Below are 14022 nucleotides of genomic sequence, written 5' to 3' on the forward strand. Positions count from 1 at the left end.
ACAAGCTTGTAGATCGGCTATATTTGAAAGCCTTTGAATAGGCATTGTGTTTGTGTGTTTAAATGCTGCAGACCAAGGCAGTCAACAATACATGTCTGAATCGGTTGTATTCAATTCAGTTGAGCAAGATAGCAGTTCCATCTTAGAATTTGTCCAGGGTGTCGTTTAGCTACTTCTCGTAGTAAAACCACTTGTCCACTGTGAAAAGGAAAATAGAAGGAATACACAAATAATAATATGTCAAACATTAGCTGAATAACACAAATTAACAATAATAAATAACATGCATATAATGACAGCAGAAATGTTATGTAGCAGCAGCCTACCTGAACATGGAATGGGATCTTCAGCTCCAAAACCGCATGCCTGTTATTAAAGCATTCACAAATTGTAGTCAGAAGCTGTGGTACATCCGGTCATTGAGTCAGTTATTTCATGTTGCGTTACCAAATTTCACTTCGAAGTATAAACTTTACCCAGGCTACACATCCTGGAATTATGTAGATGAATGCTCATGTCATGAAACACAGTATATTGACATGTTTTCAGTCTAGCTGATATGAGTATGACAAATAAATAGTTAAGTGACATGAACTCACTTGAATGTTTGTAGGTCTTTAATACATTTTTATGATCATGTTTTATTGTATTGGAGCTTCCGAGCGTACGTTTTTCACATGTATGTACCTAAACAGTGCATCTAAGTGACAATAAAGTGAATCTGAACTCACAGCATCAACGACAGCCTCCGCAGCCTTCTCAGAGCAGCAGAAAGGGCTATCTGGCACACTGGTATTCATGCTGATACAAGACAAAACCAAGACAACCACATCAGCCAAGAGATGTCTTTTCATTTTTCTCATAAATATTATTGCCCTATTTTATACTCTGCATAAAAGTGTATATATAAATAAATATCCGATCCACAAGCTCACAATGCTTTGCATCGCGGTGCGTGTTAATTGAGCTTGTAGGTCTGCTATTATACTTTTATGACATGCCCAAAACAAGGATTAGATGCCAGGACAGGTTGAATGTGGTTACGTGTGTCTGTGGGCTGTGATAAATATTTAACCAATGAAAAGAATACCAAAAGCGTGTGACTCAATAATAACTACATTGGATCCATTCATAAGGCTGGGAACGAGGCTAGGATCCATTGGATCCATTGGTTACAAGAGTAACTGTTTTGGACATACAGTAGGAAATATCCGATCCATGTTTTTGTGTGGACAAAGATTTCTTGCATTCATCAGATTCAGGGTTTTACAGGAAGAATGCTACTGTGTTAAATTGTTCAATAATGGAAGGTGTGTTTAATATTTAGAGGAAATTATCACAAAAATTACCAAATAGTGATATTGTACTAATGTCTGCAAAATGAGGGCATAATTGTCCATATTATGTATTGCTCACCAATTTATTCCCCCTGCATCGGTCTTCTTAGACATCAGTGCTTTCCAAAACTCATGGGTGGTCTTCACAGTTCTGATGGCAAAATCCTGCAATATACAATTTATATTTACAATATTACAACAACCAAGTACAAGAATAGTGTGAATACTTAATACTGTTATTCAGGGATAAATTGGAATTATGTCGAAGGAGGTCCATTCTATGAACGGCTTCTAAATCCTGATCTAAGGTTTTGAAAAACGTCAGATTTTAATAATAATAAAATAAATATATATACGGTATATATATTTTGCTATATATACTGTATATATATAGCAACAGAAACAGGCTTCCCAAATCAATAGGTATAACAACAAATAGTACTAAGTACTATGAATTTAAAGTTGAAATGGTTTACCCTGTCCTTGAACTCTCCATTGAAAGCAAACTGGTTTTGGGGTTTTCCATCAGGGACTTTGTATCTTTTAAACCAATCAAATGTTGCCTCAAGGTAGCCTGGCTTGAGTCTTCTTACGTCATCAATATCTGTGCAAACCAACAAGAGCAGATCCATTATGTCCTCACAATGAGTTGTGGCCCAATTTCTGCAATTAACAATGATCCCAATTAGGGGTGCAACACTTACTCGAACTAATCAATTCAATCGATTATGACAAATAATCTAATCAATAATAGAATACAATTATTAGTAATGATTCCCTATTCCCTATTACATTTTTTTTTTTGGCTTTCGCCTTAATTTTATATTTTTATGGAGGGACAGACAGTAGGCTGAAATGGGGAGAGAGATGGGGGGGGTTGACATGCAGTAAAGGCCGTCGGGATCGGGAGTCGAACCCGCAGCACACTGTCAGACTGGATTACCAGCCAAGGTGCCTGGACCGCTGAGCCACAGCCCAGCCTATTGTCTCATTATTCACGCCATTATAGGCAGAAAGTTACAAATGAAAATAGCCGCTCTACACACTTACAATCACGTGTCACATCACATTGTGCACTTGTAGAACAACTAGTGTCATTATTTCTGAGCTACACTGATATGTACAGTATAAAATGACGCTCAAGTGGTTAATCAAGTTGATATAGATTTTCTTTTAAACGCACTTCTCGATTATTTCATTAATTGATACGGCAATGTATAGTTGCAGCCCTATTATTCCCAATCAGACATGCTTGTACCGTTGAAGTCAGGGGCCTCAGGATCATCCATATTGATCACGATGACCTTCCAGTCCGTTTCACCTTCATCAATCAAAGCCAGGGTTCCCAGAACCTTGACCTTGATCACCTCACCTCGAGAGCACACCTGAAAATGGGGAGAGACAAGACATTATTATTTAAAGATTTCGTTTTTGCACGTTATACTTTTCATTTTCAGATAGGTCAGTGTAGAAGAGAGACAGAAAACCAAGGGCCGAGAGAGAGAGAGAGAGAGAGAGAGAGAGAGAGAGAGAGAGAGAGAGACAGAAAACCAAGGGCCGAGAGAGAGAGAGAGAGAGAGACAGAAAACCAAGGGCCGAGAGAGAGAGAGAGAGACAGAGAGAGAGACAGAAAACCAAGGGCCGAGAGAGAGAGAGAGACAGAGAGAGAGAGAGAGAGAGAGAGAGAGAGAGAGGAAAGACATTCAAGACAAGACAGATTATTTGTCAGATTCTAACCTGCGTCCTCGAGTTCACTATAGGAGCATACTTCTCGTTAAGTGAGTGTGGTTAAATATTTAACCATTGAAAAGTCTGTTTGTGACTAAATAACTACATTGGATCCATTAGAACACTGTTTCCCAAACACTGGGTCGGTACCCATTTGTGGGACGCGGACCCATTTTTAAGGGACGCGACTCGCGAGTAAACACATCCCGGCATTTTTTCCTCCTAGATATTGTTTCTAATTATTATTATTTCTAAGAATTTTCAAAAATGTGCCAAATATAAATAAAACACAGTTCTTTCACTAAGCTCACCACGTGTCACGATGTGACGAGTAGTGAGAGCTTGTCATTTTCACTAGTTTGGGTCTGGGCCGGGAGACATCAAATGCCTCTTTTGGGTCCCAAGCTAAAAAGATTGAGAACCACTGCGAAGAAGACAGGTCTTTATTTATTTATTTTACATTTCCTGAAGAGTAACAGTTTTGGACTGACAACTGGCTGAGACGCCTGCAGACACCTCAAGGAGAAACATCTATCTATAAATGCACCCATTCGTCCTACCGACTTTTTGACACACGTGTTCCACACCACCACAGGGAGTACCCGGCCTTGAGTCAGTGGGATACACTGTTGTCCAGAACCAGCACAAAAGCCTCTGCAAAGGCTCTGGACAGGGCCCAAATTAGCCAATAAATTTCACCCCTGATCACCCATAGATTCTGACATCTCCAAATTTGGGCATGCCTGACAAAGAACTCTACATATGGGCATTAAAGGGACAGAGACATAATAACTGGCTGGGACGTGCATTTCCAACTTGCATCATTCCAAGTAGGCCAGTGCCCAACAACGGGCACCGCTCTATAGCAGAAGAGTGGAGCACTGTGCTGAGTGATAAATGGCCGTTCAGAGTCCCCAGTACCTTGTTTCCTATGTCACATATGTCAATGGGGTCATTGTCACCGCAGCAGCCTGTGTCCCCATCCTCGTGTCCAGGGTCTTCCCATGTCTGTCTGTGCAGAGCGTGTGGTTAATGAAGACTGTGACTGGCGGGCGACATGTGGTTAATGAAGACTGTGACTGGCGGGCGACATGTGGTTAATGAAGACTGTGACTGGCGGGCGACATGTGGTTAATGAAGACTGTGACTGACAACATGTGCACACTTGAACCAATGGTGGACAGTAAGATAAAGAACATTTCGTTGTCGGGGCAGAAACCTCTTATCTCCAATATTCTATTATTTTTTCGTAAATAACATGATATACAGTACTAGTATGATTCTGAAAAGGCTTTTCTGCATAATGGATACATTTACCTATATACCTAAGTATATTTTGCTGCCAACACCTTTATACTTTGAGAAAGATTTGGACTGCATGACTCTTGTAACAAAGAATGTTTTTACACTGTGGCAATGCTACTTTTACTTAAGAAAGATTTGGACTGCATGACTACAAAGAATGTTTTTACACTGTGGCAATGCTACTTTTACTTAAAGATCAGTAGTTACTTGGACATGGTAGAAGTGAACTTGCCTGTGGTATCGCTCCATAATTCCAGATATATCCTTTGTGAGGAAACACGTTGGCCACGTAACGAAGACTCCCTTTCTTTACATCTTGCTTCAGCGGATTCATCGGGTCTGTGGTGGCAATCTGAGACACAATTATCATGGTATCAAGAAAGACGGCCCTGTGATTGCAGGGCCAGGCAGGTGCACATTCATAAATATGGTATGAATGAGCAAATGAATGATCATTATATTTTCACACATTGTATTACAAAAGGTACAGTATAGTATGTATTGTACTGTACAGTATATGCAAGATGAAGTTGAGAAATGTGTTGCAGTAATGAGTAATCCCATGTGGCAACTAACAAAAGCACTGTTCTATTCTATCTATTCTATCTGTAATCTCTTGTATAAAGACTCAAGTCTCCCACACACAGACACCGCACACACGCCAATCTATTGTGCACATTTACCTCCATTTTGGCATTTGTCCACCGTGGAACCTCAACAACTGCATGAAAGATATTCTAGAAAGAAGGATCATAAGACAAAAGCTTCGCTATATTACTGCATGGTATCAACTCTCTCTATTCTCTTATGTTACACAATTCATCACATCTTCCGTCAGTGAATAAGGCCATACTTTCACAGTGCTACGCAGCATACTTTAAAAACTATTCCGTATGACACAGATAAACTATCTCAGTGGTTCTCTACCAGTGGTCCGGGGACCACCAGTGGTCCATGAGGGGGATCCAGGTGGTCCCCACAGATGGAAAGTTGGTAACTGAATGGACCCTTATAGATCTTTAACTCTAAATAAAATAAAATGAATCCAAATGGATTTGGTTTCATTTTACTGTACTGATAATTTGTTGACACTGTAAGTGCATTCCATGATGTCCTAATGACACTGTGATTGTGTGTTTTCTACTTCCATTACAGGCGATTCTAGATCTTAACAGAGGAATGTTGTTGCAAGGTGAATTTCCCAGCATTATAAAAAGCCATCCTGGGGCACCATGTAGAGAGTTTTCTGTTTCCCCTGTCCTGATGCTATCAGAGCCCTAGCAAGGACAAGAATAAAATACGTGACTAAAAACCTGCCTTGGATCTGTAAAAATGCTCATATTTCTAAACACAATATATGAACACACACAGTAATATGTGACTCGTTGGCGATGTTGTATATAGTTAACAGTCTGTGGTTTTTTGCTGTTTGTACTTGTATGAGTGAATCTGAGAGTGAGTCAGAGAAGTAAAAGTCCATACAAAGCATAGATTTAGCATTTGATTGAAGAGGTCATTACCTCAGATTCATTTGCGTAGATGGGTATGTCGTGGAAAGGAGAGACGTATTTGCCCTCAGAGTTTTCTGTCAGTGGGAGAAATATTATCCTTAATTTAGTACATCTTAAGTGAATAAGTCAACAATATGATGCAATGCAGCAGTCATAGCATTGCATCCTACACCTACAGGCAACATCAAGAATGTCAAAACTCTCAACATGAACTGTAGGCCTATGATGACAATATTAGATATCACTATAAATGTAACTAAGGACTATGACAATTACTCAGGCACAGTAGACACATTTTCAGGAATGTAACAAACACCCAGCACAAACTTTAGAGATGCAATGTCAATTTACAGAATCCACTTACTGAAGAATACTCTGTAATCCAGGGTGTTTGGTCTGCCCCTCTCTTCGATGGTGAAGCTCATATCTGGTGTGGATGTCTTCAAGTGTGTGGACTGGTTCAGAAAGGAGAAATCTGCTGTCAGTGAGTGTGCGTGTGTGTATGTGTAGTGGGCATGCTCATGTCTGAAGCCAGGGGGGGTTACACATGTCTAATAGCCTTGATCTGTTTGTGTATGACAACAGGGGAGGTAAACCAGGGTGACAGGACCAGGCGACAGAGCAGTCCTCCTGGTTGTCATATATAATATGGTCATGGGATGGAGCAGTTATTTAGTATGTACAGTAGGTAACATCATCTACAGCATATGACCTACTGTTTATAAAACAGGACTGTGTGAGACTACCAAGATGGTTCAGACCAGTCAGTAATCACCAGCCTCATCTAATCCCTCTCTCTGCTATATTCCACTCACTGAACCTTCTGTTCAAATGGTTGCCTCTTTGCAGGATAGGCACTATTATTTGTTTCCATTTCATCCATGTCAGATATACTGTATAGGTCTATTTAGGACGGGATGCAAAAATCCCAAAAATGTGGTGCAAAATTTGCAAATGCTTTCACACGGAATGTTTTTAACTTTGCTTCTGGGCCTGTAATAACATTTTCAGATGGGGGTCACCGGCCAACTACATATAACTTTTGGGGTCCTTGACATGAAATGGTTTGAGAACCACTGATATAAAGATATCATTAAACTGTCATTAGAAGACATTTTGTAGAATCTGGTCTGTCCTACATGGGTTAATAATGGAGACGCCTTTCATTCAAACGTGCATACAGAAACAGATGGAGCTGACCTGGGTGTAAGCACTAAACCAATTAAAACACAGGATTAGGTTGTGTGCCCATGTCATGACTTCTTGCCTCTCCAGTTAAACCGTAAACATTTGATAATGTACTTATAGTTCCCATGTTTAGAACGGTTGTGTACAAAAATATCCTGTGGTTTGACTAAAATAGCAAGCCCAAAGAGAAAGCAACTACCATCACTAACAGCTTCTTTTTTTGTTGCTAATATCGTTACACTTTGTTTAAGATATTAAATTAATATAATTAACAAATATAATTGTTTAAAGATTAATTAATAGCATATTAGTAGGCTACCAGCCTACTTTTCTTTTAACTTTTTGACAGGAAAAACATTTTTCACCTCTCCTCTCCTTTACTCTACGCAAATCCGTGATCACAATGGAGATATAATACTAAAATAGATTTTAAAAGCAAAAATAAATAGTTAGTCAAAAGTCAAATCCCAATAAACAAAAACATGTAATGGGCGATTACATCAGTAAGTCCCCATTTGAATCATTCATTGCCCCAACCTACCTGTGGGATTCCCATTCCTCACAGCTGTTTCTCATCATGGACACCCAGGTCTGCTGCTGCTCTGTTCCCAATCTAATGCAGGATGATGGCCGGCCAGTGCATTACAAACGTCGTCTAAACCAATACAGCTGGACTTTTAGGGTCTTTGACTTCGAGGCAAAACAGTCCTCAGTTCGAATACGATTACGATTGTCGCAACCTGAAAAGGTTGATAACCACTATCTTATTGTATCATTAGGTTGACAATTTACTATTTAGGCATTTAGCAAAAGTAAGTTCTTATCCAGAGTGACTTCACTAAGTGCGAGATCAGAGAGAATGGCCTAAAAACTATCTAGGGCTTCAAAGAAACTAGGATACACTGTAAACGTATTTAAAATTAATTAACATACGAGTGTTCTACCTTCTGTATTAAAAAAAATGCACAGTCTGTATCATTGCCAGTAGTTTATATTTGTCATACTATCAAAAGTCATAAATAAAAGGCATGCCAAACGGGCCAGGTTCATTTAAAAATGGCCTCGACCTGTTTCGATATAAAAAATGTTTTAAAAGTGACATGGTATCTTCTTCTTTAACACCGTGAACATGTGTTATCGTTTACATTGTGATGCCGATAAATAGCTACTTAAAGTACTGTATACTACATTAGTTTCATTGATCTGAGCCGGAACACAACATAAACATGATCTGACAATGGGCCACGGATCAGAAAAGGTTGGAGAACCAAAAGAAAATATCTATTCCTGCCAGTTCAGACAATCAAGAGCAAAGGAAAGGTACTATGTTTACCCAGGGTAACTGGACTAAGCTCAAGAACTTGTTTACAGCCAGGCCCTGCTCATAGAACATTTCATGGTAGAGGTTCAATGCCTTGTCCAAGGGCACTTCAGCGGTGGTAATTTTAACGTCCCGGTCCAGGGATACGAACTAGCGACCTTCCGATATCAAGACCGCTCCGCAAACCGTTCGGCCACCGCTGCCAACAATGGGTACGAGAACGCTAATGTGTTCTTCACACGCCCTCTGGATTCCTGGTTCTTGGACAGCAGTGGGATGTTTGGAGGCACAGCATATATGTATATATTATTTAGCTGTGAGGCAGAACATATTTCTTAAGGAAGGCACACTGCACGCAATCACGTCCTTGGGGTTTTTGTAAAAACAAATGTCCAGCATCGTTTTAGGCATCGTTTGAGAACAAGATGTCAAATGTGTGAGGGGACTGCATAGCAGTCAGCGTTTCTTGGTCCAAAGGATTTGACTTCACGTTGATCCATTTCAGTGCTGGCATGGCAAGCAACTTCTCCATTGGGATTTCTGTGGATCAGAAACAGACGTTATTTGTCACATCACAGGTTTACAGCTAGGTGTAAAGAAGTGGGTGACATTCTTTTTTTCATGTGCACTCCATCATTTTGTAGTGACTGAGAGGCGAGCAGAAGGGAAAGATATACGAACGAAGTCGGGCAAATAAAATAAAGTTCTATGTAGATATTTATATAGAAGACAATGTGATAGCAAGTACTGTACATACATGATGTTTAGAACATGTTATATGCAGATGTGTATATGCAGGTGTGTATCATGGGGAGATTAAAAATAAATAACCGGTGCGGCAGTGGCTCAGTCGCCGGTAGTAGAGTGGCCGGATGGGAACCGTGAGGTTCCCGGTTTGATCCCGGGCTCCCCCAGTGTTAATGTCGAAGTGTCCTTGAGCAAGACTCTGAGCAAGTCCCCTGATTGCTCCCGATGAGCAGGTTGGTGCCTTGCATGGTTTCCTCCGCAATCTATGTATGGTGTATGAATGTGTGTGTGAATCAGGGGGCAGTCGGACAGATATTTTGTGAAGCCACTAAGGAAATCGGGACATCCTGAAAGTTCATATAATGGCCTGTTGTGGCGCTGTCATTGGGCCCAAAAAAACCCATAGCCCCATAGAGGTCCATGTATTTGGGCCCAACTTCACCTAGACCGTATTACCTTAATAAACATGGTCATGAATACTTTCTGCTTCCAGTCACTAGTTTAAAGTCACATTTCTCATGTCATAATGTTCTTTTTGGAAAATGATGGTCCCATTTATTAAAAAAATTACCATAAAGTTGTGTATGTTCTGAGGGGCGTGGCTACCGTTACAGTCTATGATCGGGAGCCACCCCCCGTTCGAGTCAAAATAAAAACCAACTAAGAAGAAGGGGCGAAGTCCCGCCTCGTTGTCTGGGCCAGCCAATGGGCCAGCTGGGCCCAAACGGATCTAGAAAGATGGCGATTTACAATACAAGGACTGACTGGCTTCATCTTACATCCATATCAGACGCTTTGTCCATATTGTTTTTACAGTCTATGGTGTGAATGGAATGCACTCTATGTAAAGCACTTCGGATAAAAGCGCTATATAAATGCACCATTTAACCTGATGAGACAAAAGGTCATATGAGATGTCAAATTACTGTGATTTATACAGAATGTCTAATTGTTTACCAGTGATATTGTTTCCCTCCAAGTTGATGCTCTCCAGTGTTCTTATTCCGGTCAGCTTCTCAGGGAAGACGGAGAAACGGTTGTTGGCCAGATTGATGCTGGTCAAATGCTCAGAGTCTGCCACAGCGTCAGGGAGCTTGGTGAGAACGTTGCAGTGTGCGTCCAACTCTGCAAGGTGGTTCAAAACACAAGTCACAGGGGGCTGTCTATAGCAAGACCTAGAATGATAACTATAAAGCCTTTTCAGAAATATAAACATACAAAAACACACACTCACAAGTTCATTCCGTCGACTAAAACTATGACGAAAAATGTTTGTCGACTACCTTTTTTCACTAGCAAAAACTAAATCAAAACTATATAAAAACTAAGCTGTGATGACTAAAACAAAGTTAATATAATGACAATTTTGTCAACAAATATGTTAGGGACAGACTAGTGGAGAAGAGATCCAGTAGAACTAAAAAACTACTACTAAGTCATTTTATGTTTGGTTGCGCTCGGGTGTCACAACGCATCGCAGATCGGATATTTTCAGCATGTGTAAAGGTCGACAAAATCAACTGTCGATTTAGCCTAAAACGAAAACTTTTCAGTTGACCAAAATACAAACTAAACATTTTATTCAAAAGACTATGACTAAACAAAATAAAAAAATTGGTGTCAAAATTCACACTGACACACATAGTACCTCTCAGCTGTGTGAACGTCGCAAAGATTTTGCTGGAAACCGCCTTCATCTCGTTGTCGGCCAATGAGACGACACGGATGTTATCTTTCACACTCACCAGCACCTTGAACACGCCGTCCGGGAAACCAATCAGCTTGCAGTCTGACAGATCTACAAAGAGTGGGGGAAACCAATCAGCTTGCAGTCTGACAGATCTACACTGAGTGTAAGCAGACTTGCGTGTCAAGAGGCGTCAAGAAAACGCCTAGTCAAGGCGTCTCTTCCGGGTTTGTGGACGAAAGTGGTATGGCGCTTGGGTGCTGGTGATTTCAGGCTATTCCACTATGACGCACGTCCGCTTTTGGCTTCCATCTTGGATGTTAAAGCATAGCATCAATGCTAGCGAGCTAAAATGAAAAAACGCAAATGTTCCCATTGTGCTCATCGGATAATCAGAAAAGACCTCAGAACATCGCCGATTAGTTAAAAACCACGGACAGCGCATTAGTTTACGAAAAAGACGCGCGCAAAGGCCGCGACTAAAACAGAAGCGGTTGGGCACTAGCAACGGTGCATAGCAACCAGAGTGGTTACATTTTTTTTAAATAGCAAGGCAATATTATAGCGATATCAAACATACCAAGACGAGCCTACTCGTTAATATGTGTGTGTGTGTGTGTGTGTGTGTGTGTGTGTGTGTGTGTGTGTGTGTGTGTGTGTGTGTTTAGCTGTGCAACAGTGACACTTGGTGGTGAAAGCCAACCAAACGCTATTTTCGTGCTCGGATGGACCCAGCCAGCCAGGGACACACATAGCTCCGCAATGGAGTACTCAAAAAGATGCAAACCTTGCAAAAGTCTGCTTCCAGGGGGAAATATTCATGCAGGGTTTTAGAGCATTGTTTTCCAAACAGTGGGTCCCGCGCCGGAAAAACTTTTTTTTTCCATTTTTACTGTGTAACTGTAACATATACAATTTGGCTTTGCTATGCATTGTGAGCTTGTAGATCGCCTATTTTCAAAGAATTCACACATATATATATACACAATATTTACATAATTACTACATTATAGTAGATTTTGTAGGGTAGATTTTGATGCCACTACTTTTACTCTATTATTAATATTTGTATTTATTTATTTATTACTACATTTTTAATACGAAACTGGCACTGCCAGTCACTGGCAGTCACCAGGCAGTGACTGGCACTGCCTGGTGACAGGCAGTGCCTGGTGACTGTTTCCAAGCCTTTGACATCACCTACTGGTGAAAAATGAGAATAGAAAGCACCCACCACAGCTCGGGTTTTGGCATTGTGTGGTGGAAATGTGATCTTAACTTACCTAAAGTATCTGTCCCCTCCTCTACTGTCGCATTGACCCTCCTAGCCACCTTTGCCACCGCTTCAGCCATGGTTTACCTGTGGAAAAAACAGTAGATAATGTCACTAAACATACATGCATTTTTACACTTACGGTAGGCTATTTGTCACAGAAGATCATACAGTATACAGGCTATTCGTGGCTGGTGGATTATTCCCCATCTAACAAAAACATTCAGTCATTTTCTCTGTAGTTCACTGTGAAATGTATTGAATGTCTATGAAGTAAGTTGGACAATAATGTAAGATAATGAATGGGCACAAACCTGATATGACCTGCCCTGCTGCTGTCCCGCTGCGAACTGCTACCGCCGCCTGAAATGGTCTATCGAGTCACTGTCTACGACTCTACGGTGTCTTTCATTATCTATCTAATGTTTCATTACAAACCGTGGAAGAGAGAAGTTAAATAACAACTTTCCTCCTCCAGCACACTCACACTACTATAATACAGAGCTTGACAGCTGCAGTGACTGAATGGCAGGCTGCTAGGTTACCGAAGGGTTACAGTGTCACTGCTGTCCAATCAAATTCATTCATCCTGTGCCTGTCAAACTCAAATTTGGCGATTGTATATTTTTAGACCGAGCCAGGTCAATTCATTCAGTGAGTGCCAGTTCAGTTCGATCCAGTCAGTCAGTGCTCTACTTTTTTCAACTCGATCCCTCTCCTCGAACCCTGATTTCATACTACTTCACCTTTATATAATGTTAGCCTGTTAAGTTTAGTTAGTAACTAACTATATAGCTCCTACTAGTCTAGTCCTAGCTTCTTACTATAGCTGATATCAGAAGGAAAACCGCATAGGAAAACCGGAGCACACTTCCTAAGTTTGACTATGTATTCATTTGACTCAAACCTGCGCGGTGAAGTTGCAGTGAGTCGAATGCGCTAACTAACCGCCTCACAGATTGCGTTCATGTCAGGATACGGTGTAGCCTGAGTGACACTCGTTTTGAATTTTCATTTCGTTTCACTTCATTAAGACATTTTTTGTAATGGTAGCGATTCGAAGCAGTAGAAGGCTATGGACCAGGCTAGATACGGTGGGCACTCATATAGGGACACCAGTGTCAAATTGTGTTCAAAATGTAAAAAAAACAAACAACTTAAACAAGTATATAGCCTATATTTTTTTCTTTAAAAAAAATGGTCTTATGTAATGTAAAGTAAGCTATAGCCTAAGTCATGATGTGAACACATATGATACATACTTTATCAGACTTAATTGTATCCTTCAACTTCTTGTTTTAATACACCCCAAAATTACCCCTTATTAATTCTTAACTTTAAAAAAAAGTTAAATGTTGTCTTACCTTTGTAAGTCCTGGTCAGATGCAATAACATAAACCTACCTACATACCATCTCTCTCTTGACCGTTGCTATGGTATTGACTGGAAAAGGCCTGGTTGGTCAGCCTTTCATTCTGTTTTCAAAGGACTTGAATACGAGCATTCTGGCTGCCTACAGGCTGAATGTCACTGTATCCACTCCAGCCTTGTGCTGTGCCTTGTGCTGTGCATTGTGCAAGCAAATTCCTCTGTTTCCTCCACTACATTATAATATTGTTGAATAATAAAACAGCATAAGCTTAATTGTTAATAGGCCTATATTCCTTTTACAGTTCTTCATTTTTAAATAGAGTGCACATCAGTGATTTTGCTGTGAGTACTGCTGTGGTAAAAGTAGTAAAAGTATCAATACCTGACACCACAAGTACAATTCTGGATGTACTTGAGTAAACAGTAGGCCTACTGAAGTATTGGTATCAAAATGTACTAAAAGTACCAAAAGTAGAAAGTAGGCTACTCGTAGAATGTTCAATATCACAAGTAGGCTATTCAACATTCCAATGACTGAAATGTATATAGGGCTG

At 40.4% G+C, this 14022-nt stretch overlaps 2 protein-coding genes across 3 annotated transcripts; both read right to left on the bottom strand.

Annotated features, from left to right (window-relative positions):
* Window positions 1–169: 169 nt before the first annotated feature.
* Window positions 170–6306, bottom strand: ppa1a (inorganic pyrophosphatase 1a; the record flags this gene model as incomplete). Its single annotated transcript, XM_083788292.1, has 11 exons — window positions 170–198; window positions 327–366; window positions 732–801; window positions 1417–1502; window positions 1814–1941; window positions 2596–2722; window positions 3987–4073; window positions 4603–4722; window positions 5054–5107; window positions 5891–5955; window positions 6246–6306. The coding sequence occupies 11 exons, from the start codon at window positions 6304–6306 to the stop codon at window positions 170–172; spliced, it is 867 nt and encodes a 288-aa protein (XP_083644418.1).
* Window positions 6307–8042: 1736 nt separating this feature from the next.
* Window positions 8043–12898, bottom strand: lrrc20 (leucine rich repeat containing 20). 2 transcript variants are annotated; one of them, XR_014570566.1, is made up of 6 exons: window positions 12412–12898; window positions 12108–12184; window positions 10786–10935; window positions 10095–10262; window positions 8431–8930; window positions 8043–8130 (listed from the first exon to the last, which is right to left on the bottom strand). XR_014570566.1 is itself a non-coding variant. In XM_083787243.1 (5 exons), the coding sequence occupies exons 2-5, from the start codon at window positions 12175–12177 to the stop codon at window positions 8794–8796; spliced, it is 525 nt and encodes a 174-aa protein (XP_083643369.1). In that variant the 5' UTR covers window positions 12178–12184; window positions 12412–12898; the 3' UTR covers window positions 8050–8793. The 2 variants fall into 2 exon arrangements, 1 of the variants encoding a protein (XP_083643369.1); XM_083787243.1 differs by having other exon boundaries at window positions 8050–8930.
* Window positions 12899–14022: the final 1124 nt, after the last annotated feature.

Source organism: Protomyctophum parallelum (genome assembly GCF_964188405.1).
Source record: "Protomyctophum parallelum genome assembly, chromosome: 17".
NCBI lineage: Eukaryota > Metazoa > Chordata > Actinopteri > Myctophiformes > Myctophidae > Protomyctophum > Protomyctophum parallelum.